Here is a 21,903-nt window from a genome sequence, read left to right as displayed (position 1 = left end):
ATTCATGGGGTCGCAAAGAGTTGGTCGCGACTGAGCTGAACTGACCATTTTGCTGGGGCTTCTCCTTTGCCCTTGGATATGGGGTATCTTTTTATGGTGAGATCCAGTAGTCTCTTGTCAACCAGGTGGTACTAGTGGTAAAGAATCTGCCTGCCAATGCAGGAGACACAAGAAATGTGGGTTCAATCTCTGGGTCAGGAAGATCCTCTGGAGAAGGGCATGGCAACCCTCTCCCATATTATTGCCTACAGAATTCCTTGGAAAGATGAGCCTGGTGGGCTACACTCCATAGGTCACAAAGAGTTGTACATGACTGAAGCAACATAGCAGACACGCACAAAAGCAGAATCTATTTATATAATCAATTTTTGCCTTCCACTACTAAAGTTTTAAAATATCAAGTTACTTATAAGGTACTGGTAAAGACCCTGTCATTGGGAAAGATTGAAGGCAGTGGGAGAAGGTGACAACAGAGGATGAGATGGTTGGATGGCATCACTGACACAGTGGACATGTGTTTGATCAAACTCTGGGAAACAGTGAAGGACAGGGAAACCTGTCACGCTGCAGTCCATGGGGTCACAAAGAGTAGGACATGGTTGAGCAACTGAACACAACAATAAGGCAATGGCAAAAGATAATGATATAGGTGAGGTCTGTCTTTGATGCTTTTAACAAATCAGGTACTTCTTTCAAGCTTACTGAGATCCTGGCATGAAAAGTAACAGAAACTCTGCCATTAACTATTCCAAAGAAGTTGGTTGATATACTGTCATTTATCACTACAAAAATTATAAAGCTATACAGAGAGAAACTTCATAGCTTTGGAAGGGTTCAAATCTTTCATTTATTTCACAAGTATTAATTGAGTACATATTGTGTGTCAATCATATGCCTGGGAGATACATAATGGCAGGGAGGGTGGGGGGAGAGGGAGAGATGATATAAATTTCCATCCTTCTGGAATGGACATTCTCAACAGGTTCAAGACAGCATCACCTACTTAAAGCTAAAGAATAAAATGCACAACCTACCTGTGAGCTGTCGCCTTCTACTTCGAGTTGTTTCACAATTCGTGGAGCAGGGTGTAAACTTGGACCAAGCAGTGAAGGTGCAGTCATCACGACATGGGACTATACATTCTTGCATGAGGGGAGGCATGCCATTTATCTGCTTGAGGCATTCTGTCATTTCTGCTGATTGGTTATTATCAGAGATGCATGAGACAGCTAAAAAAACAAAAAAAGGATGTTTTTGTTGCTATTTTAATTAAATCAAGCTGCTGCTGATTCTTGGATGAAATAGCAGAATTCCCCAATGTTTGAAAAATTTTGTTATCACTGTGATTGGAAAAGGTGTTCAACATAGCTAATCTTATTTCTCTCTGGAAATGTTTATTGTTGCCATGGAGGTATTTGATAATTTAATTGGTTTCATTATTAATCCAAACCCTGCACTGACAGCAACCAAAATAATGTTCTGTAATTTTCTGTATGTCCTGCTTGTGAGCATTTGATCTCTAGAGATGGTATAAAACTATAAAACAGAATCGACAACAGAACAATACAAAGATGAAAAAGGATCAAACCATGAAAAAAATCATTTGCATTTTTTGTAGATATGATTTTTGTTAACTTGTTAAATAGCACTTATGTTTAAATGGTCCTATGTTTGTCAGTCAGTATTTAAAAGTAAATTTTCTTTTCTACAAGTAAATCATTTTTTTCCCTTACTAACATTTCAGGATCAGTTAAATTTTTTAATCATTTTTTTTCAAGTACAGGCATAATGTCTCCAGATAATCCCCATTACGGATATCCTACCAATTGCAGATAACACTTCAATGCTTCTCACATACTTTTACAACTGGAATGTCTGCAGTCATACCATGAACTTCAGTTCAATTCAGTTCAGTCACTCAGTCGTGTTCAACTCTTTGTGACCCCATTAATCACAGCACGCCAGGCCTCCCTGTCCATCACCAACTCCCGGAGTTCACTCAAACTCATGTCCATCGAGTCAGTGATGCCATCCAGCCATCTCATTCTCTGTCGTCCCCGTCTCCTCCCACCCTCAATCCCTCCCAGCATCAGAGTCTTTTCCAGTGAGTCAACTCATCACATGAGGTGGCCAAAGTACTGGAGTTTCAGTTTTAGCATCAGTCCTTCCAATGAACACACAGGATTGATCTCCTTTAGAATGGACTGGTTGGATCTCCTTGCAGTCCAAGGGACTCTCAAGAGTCTTCTCCAACACCACAGTTCAAAAGCATCAATTCTTCGGCGATCAGCTTTCTTCACAGTCCAACTCTCACATCCATACATGACCACGGGAAAAACCATAGCCTTGACTAGACGGACCTTTGTTGGCAAAGTAATGTCTCTGCTTTTTAATATGCTATCTAGGTTGGTCATAACTTTCCTTCCAAGGAGTAAGCGTCTTTTAATTTCATGGCTGCAATCAGCATCTGCAGTGATTTTGGACCCCCAAAAAATAAAGTCTGACACTGCTTCCACTGTTTCCCCATCTATTTCCCATGAAGTGATGGGACCAGATGCCATGATCTTTGTTTTCTGAATGTTGAACTTATTTCAAGGTAAAAGTTTTTTTTTTTTGCTTAAATTTTGAGTCTTTAGACTAATGCCATTTTATTCAATTATGAACAAATGATATTTTGTGCCTCTTTGATTCACCCTAATTATAGAGTCAAAGAATATGTCTTTACTTTCTAGACTAGCATGTCTCAAACTTGGCATCAGGGACAGTTTAGATTGGATAATTTCATTTTGTGGGTACACAAGTTTGTCTTGCACATAGTAAGATACTTAGCAGCATTTTTGGCTGTAGCCAATTCGATGCCAATAGCACACATACCCTCCTGGTTTTGAAAACCAGAAATGACTTTACATATTGACACGTTCCCCTGGTTGACAACTACACTTCTCAACTGATTTCTAACCATGGATGTCTTTGAGAATATAGAGATTTGACGGCATAACTTCAGATCTACTCAAACAGCATCTCTGGGAAAGATGTCTGGAAATATGTTTGTCTTTAAGTGTCCCAGGTGGTTCTGATCCAGTCTGTCCAATGACCACCTGCCTTTGGCGTCATGTCTTTGGAAATGGTATGTGTTAATAGATATTTGCTGAGTTTAGCATCCTAAGAACAAATTGTTTAGGATCACTTTTATTACAGCTCTTTAAAATCTACCAAATTAAAAGGAATAAAGAGACCATAGCTTAGGAACATTGTTGTTAAGAACTGTTTATATAAACTTTTCTAGCACAGGGTAAGTATATGTAAGGACCTTCAGTTGCCCATTTCTCTTATATTCTGAATTTCTTTATCTGGAGCACAACAAAAAACAAGTCAATCTGAATATCATCTCTACATTTATCCATCCATTTATTTATTATTTATGAAGTGGTGAAAGCCAAATGTATCTAATGCTTTAGGACCAAGGAATTAGCTAAAATAACAATGGCTGCACACACAATACGTCCCAGTTTGTACATCTGCTCTGAAGCAGGTGGGGCTATTCATTCATTTTGAATAGTTTTTATTCTTGTTTTTGTCCATATCCTAGGAACAAAATCCATTGCACATCAAACCACCATCACCTGCATTTTCTTTGTTAGGAATATTATAGCCATTAATGATGAATACATTGCAAGATCTTTTCTCAAGTAGGGTACAAGCGTATGTTTACTTGAATTTCATGCTTAGATAACTAATTTGGAGTCAATTTAGGGGATTTTTACCATGCTATTTTTTTTTCCAAGATGACAATGTAATGAATAACATAAGGAGAAATTTTAAACACTTTGAAAAAATATTGCTGTTTGAAAACTAAACCTCTACAAATATACAGATTAAGAGTTTTTCCAATGATAAAACATTTAACTTTCTATAATTTCATTTAAGTTTAAAATTTGAAAACTATACAATAAACATTCAATGATATTTTTAAGTTCAGCAAGTGTCTAAATTAGAGTACAAATGGATTTATGAATGTCTATATTCAACTATATTGGTTTCCCTGGTGGTTCAGTGATATATAATTTGCCTGCCAATGCAGGAGACGTGGGTATGAGCCCAGGGTGGGGAAGCTCCTCCGCAGAAGAAAATGGCAACCCACTTTAGTATTCTTGCCTGGGAAATCTCAAGGACAGAGGAGCCTAGCAGGCTATAGCCCATGGGGTCACAAAGAGTCAGACACAACTGAGTACACACATGCACATATAGTTCTGTGGGCAATATTAAGCATGTATAAATTCCTTAAGTCAGAGTTTTTTTGAGAACTAAATCAGAGGTGGTAAGTAGATATACTTATCAAATTTTGGGCCTTTATTATCAACACCTTTTCCCCTAATAGAAGTTACTGAAATTGAGTAATTTATTCATCCATCCATCCGCTCACTTGGTTACAAAATATAAGGAGTTATGAATAATTATAAAAGCATTTTCTGTGTGCAAGGAAATATACATGTACATATACATCTAGCTTTCAAGGACGCTACTGTAGTGGCAGTGGCAGGCATATACACAGATAATAGCTAACACATTAGTGCGGTTTCCCTAATGGCAATAACCAATGGGAAATCCTGGTACACAAGAGAAAAACAGGTACTTCAGTCTTGGATGGAAATGATGTGTAAGGTGCAGACAGGAAAGAAATATGAAGAGACTGGACCTGTCAGACATCTGCTATTTAGTCACACTCTGAGTTCTGGAACTTTTGGATCATAGCACATAACTTGAAGGTCACAATCTAGAGAAATGATGTCTCTTTTGGTGTTTTTAAGTATTTAAAGCACTGTACTATACTAGTGGGAAAGGTCTTTTCATCAGGCAAGGAAGAGGTATTTACTATTGATCATCTCTGTCATATATTTCTACCCAAAATGAATCTTTTAAGAGGAACAGCAAATCAATGCTTAATTATATTTTATTAATTAAACTTGAAATATGGCTCACTTTACTGGAGGAAAATTGTACTCCCAAGTAAAATTAGCTCAAATAGCTTTAGAACAATCTTATTGTGTGTTGTTTGAGATTTAGCTATCTTAAGCTTTGGACAGAAAGCTGTCAGACTGGCTGCCTGGAAGAGCTGGGTATTCTCATTAAAGGAATGATGGAGAAGTGGGTGGGTGAACTAAGTTACTGAGACAGAAGTTCTCAGATGAGAACGGTCACCTGGTATGTGGGTGTGGTCAGATGAACTGGAACCCTCCAAATGTCTGTGTGATTTTCCTATTCATTGTGTCTAGCAATGAGCATAATGCACAGAATTGAGTTCAGCTTTATCTTTCTCTTAATCATGACATAGCCTGAGCCTTGGAGAAAAAAAGAAAATCACCAAAGAGGGGAAAAGAGTTACTAATTGCTTTCCCATGTTATATGATTCTTTTCAATTCTATCAGCATGAAAAGGAATGGCCTGGCAGGAAATGTAAAATTACCTGAAAATTTAGCAAAAGAAATAAAGCAAGGATCTGTATGTACTCTCAGTGTGATTCCTAGTTAATTTTTGGAGGACACCAGCTGTCAATGTGAGATGGTTAGGCAGCCTTCTTAGGCTTTAATGATGACTGAAATCAGCAGATTATTAACTACCACTAAATGACTAGACCTTCTGCCCCCATCACCTCGAAACTCTGATAGTGAGACATGCCATGATAAGTTTATCTTCTATTCAATTATGATATGAAGAGGGCAGGGGTTGCTGGCCTTATGATAAGAAATGGTAATATTCTACCTGGAATGACTAAATAAGTGATGGAATCCACTACTTCAGATCTACTCGTGTTCATCACCTTCACCAAGGGCACATTACTTTCCCAAAGTTGTTCCTAGATAGAGTCCAACTCTAATAGTTCATAAGAAAAGGTAGGAAAAACTTGATTCAAGAGGTCATGATTTCCAGGAAATGAGGGTGACATGCCAGAAAAATAGAAGAGCTCTATTAGCTTGCTGTTCTGAAACTGTGAACCACTTCAGTTCAGGTAGAGTTCAATATATGTACATCGAAACGGAGAGGGCAGCTACTGCTCAGCTCACACAACGTCCGAACAATGGATTCTACGGGGCAGACCCTGCAACAGAGGCTTGGGATACACAGATGAAAGAAACATGGACGTAAAAGCTCATTCCACGCAGGGTCTTGCAAGGGCAGGACTCTGGGGCCTCAGGCACTAGGCAGACAGGAGCCTTCCTGGATGGAGGGGAGGCTTGAAGAATGTACACAGTGAAGATATGAGCCTGACCAGAAGCCTGGCACAGCTTATAGCTATGCAGAGGAATAAGCGGATGCACTGGCCCTTGCTATACACATTCTAAGATCCGGTACCTCTTCTTTGATAAGGCTCATAACATTTGTGACTACCTGTTCCATGTCTGTGTAACAACTAATTTAATGATGCAATGCCAGGTTGCCCCTTACAGATGTGGGGACCAGCAGTGGAATACAAGAGGAGGTCACAGATCATAAGTCTAAACAGTTAGATGTTATCATTGAAATTTACAAGCCTGTAATAGATCAGTTCTAATTAAAATACATGTCTTCATGACTTGGAACATGAAGTTCCAATATAAATTCTGGGATGACTTGGAGTTTCAGGCTGGAATGTGGCACTCAGAAACTGTGGGCCCAGGCCTGAGTCTCTGGCCAGTCCTCCTCTCCTCACTCCCAGCTGGATTCCACCTCCAGAAGGAATATCTTACATTTGTGAGTGGGCACTACAGCCAATATTGCAAAGCTCAATTCACAAACTGGCCACCCTTGTACACCCATCAGATTTACGGTGTATATGGAGGCAGAAAAAATGCTGATCACAGGCTAGACGCAGAGAAGAGGCTCCTGTAAGTTCTTGAAGCTGGTTCAGAGTTCTTGTTGCTGCTGATAAGTCACTTCAATCGCATCCAGCTCTGTGCGACCCCATAGACAGCAGCCTACTAAGCTACCCCGTCCCTGGGATTCTGCAGACAAGAACACTGGAGTGGGTTGCCATTTCCTTCTCCAATGCATGAAAGTGAAAAGTGAAAGTGAAGTCACTCAGTTGTGACCGACCCTCAGCGACCCCATGGACTGCAGCCCACCAGGCTCCTCAGTCCATGGGATTTTCCAGGCAAGAGTACTGGAATAGGGTGCCATTGCCTTCTCCGTCAGGGCTCTTAAGGCAGGGGATTCCAAGGTTCTGACAACTAGGCAGAGTTTAGATAAGGAGTGGATGAGGAATCATGGCATCCTTGCTTCTGAGAAGGAACAGACTGGAAGGGGGCCAGAGAAGGGTCCTCTAAGGCAGAGGTCCCCACCCTCCAGGATCTAAGGCTTGATGAGGTGGAGCTGACATAAATAATAATAGAAATAAAGTGCACAATGAATGTAATGTGCTCAAATTCTCCCTAAACCATACTCTCTACTTTATCTATGGAAAAAGTGTCCCTGGTGCCAAAAGGATGACACCCCTGCTCTAAGGTCAGCTCTTACTGAGACTAAGGGCAGAACTTTACTCCACTCCAATTATTTCATCATACACTGATGCAATCTTTCTTAAGAGCACCCTTCCTTGTCGGTAATCAGGAAAGGTGCAATTGCCAATTAAAGCTATCTCAGATTTGGCCATTTTAATTAGCCTCCTTCCTAGTTAAAATAATTATTTTCAGGTAAATGTGCAGTTTCTCTTCCAACCACTTCCCCCTCTTCCCTCCAGGAAGGAATATGGGTGCCCAATAGCTATCAGGGGTCTCAGATCTGTATTAAGGTCCTTCAGAAGTGCCCTGGGTCACTGCCAGTGTCTACAGTGAGAGTGGCCCTCACCCACCAGGAAAGTCTCCTTTCAGGGTGAAAATCACACGAACGCTCCCCTCTCAGCCTGATCCTCATCAGAGGGCTGTTGTCCTCTAAGCTGATGAGGGCTCAGCCCACCTGGTGCCTCCTGGTGTGGAACTTCCAGCTGGGGCCCCATGATCAGTGCTCTGGGAAAGTCAGAGTATGTTCTGCTGTGAAGCCTGCCCACACCAGCAGCTACCACACCCTTCCCAGGGCCTGGGGGCAATTCTGCAGACTAACACAGGAAACTCTGGGAGCTTCTGAGGAGGCAATGAGGCCCTCCTCCTGGAGTGGCACCCCTGTAGGGCATCTCTTCCCAGAGTTCTGAAGAAGACATGGAGCAGAAATCCTTCAGTTTTTTGCTGGTTTCTTAACCAAACTCTCCACCTCTTACATCAGTCCCAAGTCAGGTAAAACTATGACACAAGTTACTTTTGCTTGGCTTCCCCACCCCAGCTTTTCCAAATCAGGCTCACCACTCCTTCCCTCGTCCTTGCTCTCACAACACATTGGTTTTGTTTTAATACTCTGGGTTTGGAAGTAGATGAGATAGGCTTGGTTCTTATTCCAGTGGATGAGCTACGAAGAAATACCTTTGCCCTATATTGTAGGCTGGCTAAAAGTTCCCCAAAATGCACAAGCCCTAATCCCAGGAACCTGTGAATATCTTATTTCCATGGCAAAGAGGACCTTGCAAATGAGATTAATTAAGTTAAGGCTGTGAGGGGAGAATATGTTGGATCACCCAGGTGGACTGAAGTCCAAATATCATACTACTAATAACCCACCCAGGCAAAAAGACAAGGGCTTTGCATTCTTTCTGATTGATAGACACATCCATCTCCTATCTGATATGATATTTATCTTGTCCCTTTCCATGAAGCCATAATAACAGGATGCAGAGAGAAAAATCTGATTGGATTAAGGATGCAAATTTAAAGGCATTTAAAAAATATGAAGCCTGACACATATGTGCTTTACCACTAGGTGCTGAGATCTGGAGAGTAGAGCCTGTGACTGGCTGGTGTAAGGATGTTTATTACAAATTAATGTGCTCCTTCCCCTTAATACAGTAGAGGACTTCCCAGGTGGCACAGTGGTAAAGAACCCGCCTACCAATGAAAGAGATACAAGACACATGGGTTCGATCCCTGAGTCAGGAAGATCCCTTGGAGAAGGAAATGGCAACCCACTCCAGTATTCTTGGCTGGAAAATCCCAAGGATAGAGGAGCCTGGTGGGCTACAGTCCATGTGATCACAAAGAGTTGGACATGACTGAGTGTGTGTGTGCGCATGCACACACACACACATATAAAACAGAAGGGTTTTTTGAAACCCCACCACAATGTAGGAGGCAGGGGTCACTAGGCATGTTGCCTTGGGTGTTAGGTGCTGAAGGACTTTAATGCTTTACTGAAGTGGTCTCCAACCTTTTTGGCACCAGGACCCAGTTTCATGGAAGACAGTCTTTCCACACACTGGGGGATGAGGGGAAAGGGGTAGATGGCTTGGGGATGATTCAAGCGCATTATATTTATTATGCACTTTATTTCTAGTCTATTTCCTCTACTGCTCTGACAGGAGATGCCAGTGTTTAGCTTAGAGTTTGGGGACCCTTGCTCTACTGAACAGCTCAACTATTGGTCTTTAGTTTCAGGAAAGACCCATGAGATGCTTTCTAATGTTACTGTTTCCAGGGTATTACTATTTTTTGTTGTCACTGTTACAAATTACCAAAAACTTAGCAGCCTGCAAGAACAGAAATATTTTCTCTTACAGTTCTAGGAGTCAGAAGTCCAAAATGAGTTTCCGTGGGCTAAAGTCCAAATGTCATCAGGATCAGTTCCTTCTGAAGGTTCTATGGAGAATCAGGCACCAGGCCCTTTCCGGTTCTGGCAGCTGCCTGCATCCTTCACTCCTAGCCCCTTCCTCAGCCTTAAGATCTAAGAGTGTGGCACGAGCATGTGAGCAGGTCACTTTCTCTCTGCGTCATCAAAGGGCGTCGTGCCTCCCTCTTATTTAGAAGCTCTGTTGTGATTACATTGGATCCACCTGGGTGATCCAGCATACTCTCCCCTCACAGGCTTAACTTAATTAATCACATCTGCAAGGTCCTCTTTGCCATGGAAATAAGATATTCACAGGTTCCTGGGATTAGGGCTTGTGCATTTTGGGGACTTTTAGCCAGCCTACCCTCCAGTACTCTTGCCTAGAAAATCCCATGGATGGAGGAGCCTGGTAGGCTGCAGTCCGTGGGGTCGCTAAGGGTTGGACACGACTGAGTGACTTCACTTTTACTTTTCACTTTCACACATTGGAGAAGGAAATGGCAACCCACTCCAGTGTTCTTGCCTGGAGAATCCCAGGGACGGGGGAGCCTGGTGGGCTTCCGTCTATGGGGTCACACAGAGTCGGACACGACTGAAGTGACTTAGCAGCAGCAGCAGCAGCCAGCCTACCAAAGAAGGCAAAGGCAAGCCATTCCAGTACTCTTGCCTAGAAAATCGCATGGACGGAGGAGCCTGGTAGGCTGTAGTCCATGGGGTCGCTAAGAGTCGGACATGACTGAGCAACTTCACTTTCACTTTTCACCTTCATGCATTGGAGAAGGAAATAGCAACCCACTCCAGTGTTCTTGCCTGGAGAATCCCAGGGAAGGGGGAGCCTGGTGGGCTGCCGTCTCTGGGGTCACACAGAGTCAGACACGACTGAAGTGACTTAGCAGCAGCAGCAGCCAGCCTACAATATAGGGCAAAGCTATTTCTTCGTAGCTTATCCACTGGAATAAGAACCAAGCCTATCTCATCTACTTCCAAAAATAAGAAGAAAAACAGAGTTGACACATTAGGCTTACCACACCTTCCCTCGTCCTTGCTCTCACAACAGGTTGGTTTTGTTTTAATTCTCTGGTTTTTCAATCACCCAGCCTGACTTCCCTCAGCCACTCAGGCACCTTTAGAATTACTCTCCCCACCCTCTGTTGGGTACCCTTAGGGAAAACAGATTTATTTAATATTCAAGACAAAGCATAAGGAAGACATACATATATCTATATTAAACAAAAATGCATTTCAGTGGCAAATACCAGGATTGGGGGCAGTCTGAGCCATGGGAAATGCAGAGCCACTTTCCCCCCATCCAACTGTAACCCTGGATTGTTGGCTTCATGAATGAAGGAACAGTCTCTGCAGAGAAATATTAAAATTGAGAAGGAGTGAGAATAGTTAGATGGAATAGGAAGCTCTAAGTCTTGGAAAAGTGGCTTCCCTGGTGGCTCAATGATAAAAAAAAAACCCGCCTGCCAATGCAGGAGATACAGGAGATGTGGGTTCAGATCCCTGTGTCAGGAAGATCCTGTGGAAATGGCACCCCATTCCAATATTTTTGCCTGGAGAATCCCCATAGAGAGAAGAGCCTGGTGGGCTAAAGTTCATGAGGTCTCAAGGAGTCAAGTCCTGGAAAAGAAGGCTAAGTCTAAGCTCTCATTCACAGGAAGCATGCCTCATTGCTCCTGCTCTGAACTGTCTACCATGAGAAAGGAGAGCCTTGAGCTACTCCCACCATCCAAGCTCAAGAGCCACAAGCTGGCCAGGGATGGGATGTATATCAATATGGGCTCCCACATGCTGCGTGCAACTGTCTTCCCAGCTCATCTGTGCCTATTTACTCTGGCCTCTGTTCTAATCCTTCATGCAACTGGCCAACGCTGATGTGGGGCATGGCCAGGAACCCTGGTATCATCATGGCAACAGGGAAGGAGGCCCCCACCATGGCATTTCCCAGGGCAGAGACTGGGGTCACCCAGGACTGACCAAGCCAACTTCACTCAAGGACCAAACCTAGGCCCTTCTCCTTCAGACGTCAACCACCAAAGCTCAAACTACCAACCATCTCACGTACCCTAGTTCTCTCAGTGGATGTCCCAGCAACTCCATTTCTGTGACTATAGGTAGTAGAGAAGACATTTTCACTTGCTATTATCCAAATGAGTCAATTTGGAAAGAAAAGCCAGTTCTTGCCATATTCCAAGTGTTTTCATTTCCTCTTGGTATTTTTTCTCTTCCTGTGCAGAGCACAGTGGGTGAAAGCATGGTATTTGGAGATCCCATTCTTCAAAAACTATATTTGAATAAAATGTGTGCTTATTATTACATGCTGAATGACATATATGCAACTTTTGAGTGGAACAGCGTGAGTTGTGGAAATTGAATTAAACAATAAACCCGTAATTGCTTGTTAGGGTGCTTTAATTGACTCATAAGTACCATATGAGAAGCTGTGTGGCTGCAGGAGCCCAATTATAGGCTTGCTTATGGAAAGATACAACTCATTTTGCATGTTGGAAACATATTCCCCAATTATTGGTGCCCTCCCAGAAAAAAAGAAAAAAGAATTTTCGAATAAATAAGAAATGCTTAGTAAGCTAATAATGTAGACTTAGTCCCTTGAAGCACTTTATTTAGGTTCTAATGCAAGATCAGGAAATGAACAGTTAAAAATGCCCATTGATTTTATTCCAGGGGATTTTTAAGGCCCAAAGCTCTCTCTATCCACAGCTAACCAAGGAAGCATATACAGGCAGGGCTCTTTACTTCAAAGGATTTGTCCCCTAACCGAAAAATACTGGCTAGAATTAAATACTTCAGGAAAGAAGTGGTCAAAATAAAATTACAAATTTTGATATAATTTTGATACAAAAATTATATCAAAAAGAAAAACAAACAAAAAGGATACCAAAAACAGGTGAGTCACAAGAGAGGGCAGGGCATCTGAAGCTCCGACTGCTGGTCTGGTGTGGCAGATTCCAGAAGGGAATGCTAGCACTGTGGTCCAGATACCCAGCCGCTGCTGGAAGCAGACTGAGCCAGATGAGCTGTGGGCCTTGGGGAGTGGGAAACACAGGAGGACCACATTGACTAACAAATCAAGTCAGGAAACCAGAGCTTCCAGCCAAGTATGGCTGGCACCTTCAAAAACTCGAGGAGAGAAGGAGTCATCATCAGGAATCTTAAATCTAAGGGAAAAAAGCATTACATTGTCCTTTGCTAGGACACAACGTCGCCTGACAATGATGTCTGCACAAGCTTTAGACCCCCAGTGATTTCCATTAACCACAGTGAAACTACTCAAAATAAAAGATTTAAGTACAGAGGGTAGCTCCCTTGTTGAAGACTGTACAAGACAAGTTTCTTAACCTCCAACCACCTCTCCCCTAAACGATACTCCAGAAATATATACTCAGAGTAGACCAGACTAGGCTATGAAAAGTCAGCTATAAAGTTCTTAGCCTTTCCTTCAATTTAAACTGCCTCTCTGAGTCCTTCCTCCTACAGAGAAACATTAAAACCTGTATTGAAGACCATCATTTAAAAATGCATCAATTCATCACATTTGCAGCCATAACTATAAATTAAATCATGACAGTGAATATGAAGGAGTCATCATTGCAACCAAGCTTTTTGTACAGCAGTGACTCCCTCTCTGGTTTTATAATACCTTAGAGTAGCTTCACGCATCTCAGTTGACTTTCTTTCATTCAGTGGGGAATGACTGCTTATGGTAGAGTGTTTTTTTTTTGGTGGGGGAGGGAAGTTGATAAAAATGTCCTGGAATTTGAATGTGGCGATGGTTGCTTAAATATGAACATATTTAAAAAAAAAAACAAACTACTAAATTATACACTTTAAAGAGTAAATTTTCTCTCAATGTAGCTACTAGGAAAACTTCATCATGTAACTATTCTGAATTACTTTCTGAATCAAATAAAATTTTAGAAGAAAGAGCTCAGAAATCATGGCACAAAATTTTCAATTAGACGTTGCATGTCCAGAAATCCTGGGAATTAACTATTTACCAGTAAGAAAATAAATTTTTCTCCCGAAAGTTATGCCCCAAACCACTTATATTAGCTTTCATAGACAATTAGTAAGAACATTAAGTTTTTTAAAATGTTTTCCTCCATTAAGGGAAAAATACATTTGCCTAGACTTTCTGTGGTGCTGTATTAAGTTAGAATTTTGAAGAATTCTATTTTGAGGACGTAACATAACAGTTTAATAGAAGATAGAATCTCTGCTCTATGAGAGATAATAATCTATACAGAATAATAATAATTTATACAGAATACTAAAATTCCAGCAAGTGGGGTGAAAAAAACTCACTAAATATACAAATATCTATGAACCACCTGTGTTTTAAATATATTCAGTATGCACAATCATTGCATGGTAGTTAAGAGTTAATTTCTTACCATGTTATAAAAATCTTTCATGTAAGAAATCACCTAGCTCCCCTTAAAAATGTGTTTTTCCTTCTTTCTATTTCATGGGCTCATTAGAGGTGTAAACTAATGATGAGATGCTTTCTAGTATTTCCAAGTCATTTTTCTCACAGCCACTAAAAACACATCAGATCAGATTTCTTCAGAAATATCTCCCACATCTAAATTCTTGTCTTGTGTCAAATGAAATCCTCATGTCAAGTATGGAAGTTTTTGACATTTCTTTCATATATGTCAGAGAAAATTCATGCACACTTCATTCTACAGAATATTGTCTATAAGTATGCAATATGCTAGAAGCTTTATGCTTCTCCAGTCCCTATTTTATGTACATGAACAAGAGAAATGCATATTTGGCAGGTGTGAAAGAATTAATATGCTAATTCACACACTGCATGTAGAAAGTGATTTATTCCAGTTTTAAAGGAATATGGCAGTATTTACATAAGATTCACCTGTATCTCTGCTAACAGCTGTTGTGTAACCAACTTCCAAATCAGGAGAAAAAAATGGGCTGGGTATTTTTTTAACAGTTGCTCTGAGTTTGACAGATGGATGGTGCTTATTTACCTACTGCACTTCACAGAAACCCACAGGGAAGACTTGGGCCAAATCGCTGCAGCAGATTTTTTTTTTTAAGTATTTACTTCAGGAGCTTAAGAGGTAAGGTTCTTCAAAGCCTTTGTGAAACAAAAATTGTAACTATATCTGCCAGGAAATAAGCTATCTTGATAATGAGTGTTGTATCATTCATCAGAAAGCTAAACATCATGTCATATAATCGTCCCAGTAACAGTAACTAGGTAACCAATGAGATGTGAAATGCAAATTTTGAAATAATTTGGTGTTCTCTATTGAAAAACAACCTCAAAGACCTAGGATATTAATTATCGCATTGCTACAAAGAAACAATAAATCAGCCACATATCCATATTTATCTTCCCCCCTTATTAAAGCATACTACATTTTCTTATGGTTCTGTCTACGAAAACATCTCTAAGGAACTATCCTTTTTCTACAAATGGTTTCCTCTTTGTAGATCACTATGGGTACTCATGCTTTACATAGAACCATAATCACCGGCGTTATAATAAATTGTCAGTTATGTATAAAGCTGAGGTCATGTCAAGAAGACATTTGTTTTCATTTTCTTGTCTCCTCCTCCATACACTCTGCCAAAATGCTGCTGCAATTACGTTTATTCATTTCCATTTCCTCTTTGGGCCTCTGGAGACCATGCATTTGTGACATTCTTTATGATAAATACAACTGTTACACTTTAATTCAGCTCGAGAATCTCAAACTTAATAAAACCCCATTATGAAAGTCTGAATAATGGAGACTTCAGAAGATCATATGCACTGTATATATTCATTGGTCATGCAATTTCTTTTCTCTCACAAGACTTTTTAATAAAGAACAATTCACTTCATGTAACATGTGGATGAAATCCTGAAAATTGTATGCAAGAAATGTGAAGGAAATGAATCTATTTTAATGCAATAGTGAAGCCTGCTAAGGGGAAGACTTTTTATTCAGAATAATGACCTCTAAACCTCAAAGGTGCATTTTTCAACGTAAACAGTCAATGTTGTGCTTATGTGAAACTGAGTTTGTTTAAAATGATATATACCTCAAAATCAAATGCCTCCAATATCTTATGTATAAGTTTTTAATAGCTAAAATTAGCTGAATTAAGATTAAAATGGTCTTCCAGCATCTTACCAGTTATGAGTAAAGTCAGGAAATTGATCTATTTTTACCTTTAAGTACTGAGAAATAATGAATCTTAATGTGACTAACCATTCAATTCACATACTTCTTGAGGAAGTATTGACATCTTGAATACTTTACACCAAAAGCTAACTGGACCCTGTAACCAGATGTTCTCCTAAAAATTACATTATTTTACATATTTTCTTCAAGTCCTCACAGCATCCACATGAAACTTGCTTTTCCACCAGAGGTCATGTCAGTGACCAGGACAATCTGAGGATACAACATGGCCAGCCAAGAGGGTGAGCCTGGCTCCGGCTTTTCCTATAATAGCTGCAGGACCCATGGGGCTAGTCTCCTGGAAACTCCAGTATTTATATGCAAAATGAAGGAGATGGACCAGTATGTGTTGGGTCTCTTTGAGCTTGAATAGTCTTTGATTATGAGTACATGGATGTACAAAGTACTCTGGTGGGTGCGTTACAGTTCATGGTTCTATTGAAAACTTGTAAGATTAGCACAGACACTTGGTAACCAAACATTCATGCATAATTGTTTCTCTTTCACTTAGTGACATCCTAAGTACACATAGCATGCTAACATACAATGAAAAATATTCTAATTTTAGTAAAAAAAATCCATACTTATCTCTGGAATCGTTTTAGATAACATAAAAATTAGACTTCCAGGTAAAAATGGCAGAGAAGAAACTTACATGCACTTGTGCTATTTGCTTGTGTGCATGCTCAGTCGTTTCAGTTGTATCTGACTCTTTGAGACTCCATGGACTGTAACTCACCAAGCTCCTCTGTCCACAGGGATTTTCCAGGCAACAATACTGGAGTGGGTTACCAGGCCCTTCTCCAGGGGATCTTCCTAACCCAAGGATTGAACCCAATCTCTTATGTCTCCCGCACTGGCAGGTAGGTTCTTTACCACTTGCACTATCTTAAATATCATTAAAACTTAACACACTGAAAAAATGAGAAATAACAGAATGGTGTCATGATTCCCGAAGTTGTGTATCAGGGGAGCAGAGTTAAAGGATTAAACAGACTGAAAAAAATATTAAATTTTAAAGTAGAAACAGCAAAAGCCAAATCTGACATATCATAGAATATCTAGAAGTGTGGCTGAATGAGGGGAAATAGGTGTTTTTTAAAAAAAATAAGAAGTTACCTTGAGTGTATACAAAGCAGTCATCTCCCCAACTCACTGCCAGGCCACATAGCAAGGATACTGACTCCCTTCTACCTACCCTTTTTGCAAAAGACTGGATTTTAAAATGAGTAGGTTACAGGCTCACTGAACCAGAAGCCAAACACCTATTTGAGAAGTTTACTTTATCACGGTCATACTGAAATCTCTCACCAGCTTCCCTAACTCAGACCAGAGACTGAAAACTAAGTCTTCTTCCTCCAGGCAGCCAATTTGGAAGTCTCTTTTGGGAAATACAAAGTTCAAGAGGAAAGACCTAACTCTGTTGACATGAGAAGTTTTCCAACTGAACATCCCCTGGTAGATATTCTACTCTTAAACTAGCATGGGCAGCCAACTTCATATATCTCAACCTTGCTAATTCTAAAGAGAGGCAGAAAAATAAGAATGATCAGGTATCTGAGGAAAATGTCTAACATAAAAAGAGTAACCAATTCAAACTATAGAATAAAAATAAGTTGGGACACGTTGAAATCTTATAAGGGAAATTAAAAAAGAAACATGAACTTCAATATTCATTGCAATACTATTTACGATAGCCAGGACACGGAACAGCCTAGATGCCCACTGACAGAGGAACCGATGAAGATGTGGCGCTCTATACAATAGAACGTTCAGTTCAGTTCAGTTCAGTTGCTCAGTCGTGTCTGACTCTTTGCGGCCCCATGAATATTACTCAGCCATAAAAAGGAATGAAATTGGGTCATCTGTAGTGATGTGGATGAGCCAGGAGCCAGTCATACAGAGTGAAATAAGTCAGAAAGAGAAAAACACATATCATATGTTAACGCATGTATATGAAATCTAGAAAAATGGTACTCGTAAACCTATTTGCAGGGCAAAACTCCAATACTTTGGCCACCTCATGCGAAGAGTTGACTCACTGGAAAAGACCCTGATGCTGGGAGGGATTGGGGGCAGGAGGAGAAGGGGACGACAGAGGATGAGATGGCTGGATGGCATCACCGACTCGATGGACATGAGTTTGAGTGAACTCCGGGATTGGTGATGGACAGGGAGGCCTGGCGTGCTGTGATTCATGGGGTCGCGGAGAGTGGGACACGACTGAGCGACTGAACTGAACTGAACTGAATAGAGATACAGATTTAAAGAATGGGCTTGTGGACACAGTTGGGGAAGGAGGGCTTGGGATGACTTGAGAGAGTAGCACTGACATATATACACTACCATGTGTAAAACAAAGAGCTGGTAGGAAGCTGCTGTGTAGCACAGGGAGCTCAGCTCAGTGCCCTGTGATGACCTAGAGGGGTGGGATGGGGGCTGGTGGGAGGGCGGTTCAAGGGGGAGGGAATTTATGTATGCATATTGCAGATTCACATAGCTGTAGAGTAGAAATGAATACAACATTGTAAAGCAATTATATTCCAATTAAAAAATACATTTGAGAAAACCTTGATGGGGAGAAAACAGAAAATAAAAGGCTATCACTAAAACCATTTTTTCATATATATATTTCAGCCATGTCACTGGAAGTGGACACTCTGAAAACAGAATATGGAGCAAATAAAGACCTTTCAGAAGTTTAAACAAAGAGAAAGGTGAACGTGAAAGTCGCTCAGTCATGTCCAACTCTTTGTGACCCCATGGATTATATTCCCCCATGGACTATATTCCATGGACTATAGAGTCCATGGAATTCTCCAGGCCAGAATACTAGAGAGGGTAGCCATTCCCTTCTCCAGGGGATCTTCCCAACCCATGGATCGAACCCAGGTCTCACACATTGCAGGCAGATTCTTTACTGCTGAGCCACTAGGGAAGCCCAAGAATACTGGAGTGGGTAGCCTACCCCTTCTCCAGTGGATCTTCCCAACCCAGGAATCAAACTGGGGTCTCCTGCATTGCAGGTGAATTCTTTACCAACTGAACAATCAGGGAAGACTTTAAACAAAGCAGCAGAAACTGAAAGAGAAACTCACTAGAGGATAAGATTAAGTTGAGGAAGTCTTTCAAAGTAGAATAAAAAGACAGATGGAAATTAAGAAGAGAAAAAAATTTAGAAAACATATCCAGAGGGTCTAACATTTGGCTTTTAGGAGTTCCAGAGCTAGAGAATAAAAGAAATTAGGCAAACAAATCATTAAAACAAAAATAGTTCATGAAAATGTCAAGAATGTGTATTTCTAAATTAGAAGAAATTCTGAATGCTTAGTAAATTCAATTAATATGGATCCTTACGAAGGTAAATCTTAGTGAAATTTTAGAACAATGTAGACAAAGATCTCAAAAGCTTCTAATGTCTTGCCCCTAATGAAATCCAGAAGGAAAACATATACAAAATTCTGAAGGAAAAGTTTTTCCAGCTTAAACTTCTATACCTCATTTAATTATCATTCAAGTGTGAGAATAGAATGAAGGTATTTTCAGACATTCCTGGTTATGAAAACTTTAACTCCAAATCCTTTCTCAGGAAACTACAGAAGGGTGAATTTCACTAAAAGAAAAGAGTAAATCAAACAGGAACAGAGGAGAGAATAAGAAAAGTGGATGAGGTGAGAGGTACCAGGATGACAGATATAAATATAATAATTGAGCTAAGATTGAATAGGTCAGAAATGCCATGAGAGCTTTTTCTGAAATATGAAACTGATGGATCATATCATCTTGAGGAAACATTTACTGAATCATCAGAGTTTGGGGTTTTTCCAACATTATCTTCAATGGTGAAAAACTGAAAGCATTTCCTCTAAAGTCAGGAACAAGACAAGGGTGCCCACTCTCACCACTACTATTCAACATAGTTCTGGAAGTTTTGGCTTCAGCAATCAGAGCAGAAAAAGACATAAAAAGAATACAAATTGGAAAAGAAGAAGTAAAACTTTCACTGTTCGCTGATGACATGATCCTCTACACAGAAAACCCTAAAGACTCTACCAGAAAACTACTAGAGCTAATCAATGATTACAGCAAAGTTGCAGGATATAAAATCAACACACAGAAATCCCTAGCATTCCTATACACTAATAATGAGAAAATAGAGAAATTAAGGAAACTATTCCATTCACTGTTGCAACGAAAAGAATTAAATACTTAGGAATATATCTACTTAAGGAAACAAAAGACTTGTACATAGAAAACTATAAAACACTAGTGAAAGTAATCAAAGAGGACACTAATAGATGGAGAAATATACCGTGTTCATGGATTGGAATAATAAATATTGTGAAAATGAGTATACGACCCAAAGTAGTTTATACATTTAATGCAATCCCTATCAAACTACCAATGATATTTTTCACAGAACTAGAACAAATAATCTCACAATTTGTATGGAAATACAAAAAACCTCGAATAGCCAAAGCAATCTTGAGGAAGAAGAATGGAACTGGGGGAATCAACCTGCCAGACTTCAGGCTCTACTACAAAGCCACAGTCATCAAGACAGTATGGTACTGGCATAAAGACAGAAATATAGATCAATGGAACAAAATAGAAAGCCCAGAGATAAATCCACGCACCTATGGACACCTTATCTTTGACAAAGGAGGCAAGAATATAAAATGGACAAAAGACAGTCTCTTTAACAAGTGGTGCTGGGAAAACTGGTCAGCCACTTGTAAAAGAATGAAACTAGAACACTTCCTAACACCATACACCAAAATAAACTCAAAATGGATTAGAGAGCTAAATGTAAGACCAGAAACTAAAACTCCTAGAGGAGAACATAGGCAAAACACTCTCCGACATAAATCATAGCAGGATCCCCCAAGACCCACCTCCCAGAATATTGAAAATAAAAGCAAAAATAAACAAATGGGACCTAATTAAAATCAAAAGCTTCTGCACAGCAAAGGAAACTATAAGTAAGGTGAAAAGACAACCTTCAGAATGGGAGAAAATAATAGCAAATGAAGCAACTGATAAAGGATTAATCTCCAAAATATACAAGCAGCTCCTGCAGCTCAATTCCAGAAAAATAAATGACCCAATCAAAAAATGGGCCAAAGAACTAAACAGACATTTCTCCAAAGAAGACATAAAGATGGCTAACAAACACATGAAAAAATGCTCAACATCCCTCATAATCAGAGAAATGCAAATCAGAACCACAATGAGATACCATTTCACACCAGTCAGAATGGCTGCTATCCAAAAGTCTACATGCAATAAATGCTGGAGAGGGTGTGGAGAGAAGGGAACCCTCTTACACTGTTGGTGGGAATGCAAACTAGTACAGCCACTATGGAGAACAGTGTGGAGATTCCTCAAAAAACTGGAAATAGAACTGCCATATGATCCAGCAATCTCACTCCTGGGCATACACACCGAGGAAACCAGAATTGAAAGAGACACATGTACTCCAATGTTCATTGCAGCACTGTTTATAATAGCCAGGATATGGAAGCAACCTAGATGTCCATCTGCAGACGAATGGATAAGAAAGCTTTGGTACATATACACAATGGAGTATTACTCAGCCATTAAAAAGAATGCATTTGAATCAGTTCTAATGAGGTAGATGAAACTGGAGCCTATTATACAGAGTGAAGTAGGCCAGAAAGAAAAACACCAATACAGTATGCTAATGCATATATATGGAATTTAGAAAGATGCAAATGATAACCCTGTATACGAGACAGCAAAAGAGACACAGATGTATACAACAGTCTTTGGGACTCTGTGGGAGAGGGTGAGGGTGGGGTGATTTGGGAGAATGGCACTGAAACATGTATATTATCATATGTGAAACGAATCGCCAGTTCAGGGTCGATGCATGTTACAGGATGCTCAGGGCTGGTGTGTGGGGATGACCCAGAGGGAGGATAAAGGGAGGAGGGAGGTGGGAGGGAGGTTCAGGAGGGGGAACTCATGTACACCCGGGGGGGATTCATGT

The 21,903-nt window shown here is 40.3% G+C and overlaps 1 protein-coding gene across 1 annotated transcript in view; it reads right to left on the bottom strand.

Annotated features, from left to right (window-relative positions):
* THSD7B (thrombospondin type 1 domain containing 7B) overlaps positions 1-21,903 on the bottom strand; it is a 953,717-nt gene that overhangs the window by 319,145 nt on the left and 612,669 nt on the right. Inside the window, exon 12 of the mRNA XM_088842327.1 lies at positions 1,035-1,229. Within this exon, the coding sequence (XP_088698453.1) occupies positions 1,035-1,229 (195 nt within the window). The remainder of the gene's footprint in view (positions 1-1,034; positions 1,230-21,903) is intronic.

This window comes from Moschus berezovskii, chromosome 2 (genome assembly GCF_049115385.1).
Source record: "Moschus berezovskii isolate FMDL1 chromosome 2, NW_MosBer_1.0, whole genome shotgun sequence".
In the NCBI taxonomy this organism is placed as follows: Eukaryota; Metazoa; Chordata; class Mammalia; order Artiodactyla; family Moschidae; genus Moschus; species Moschus berezovskii.
The sequence above is the reverse complement of the archived record's forward strand: the minus strand, read 5'-3'. Positions and strand labels throughout refer to the sequence as shown.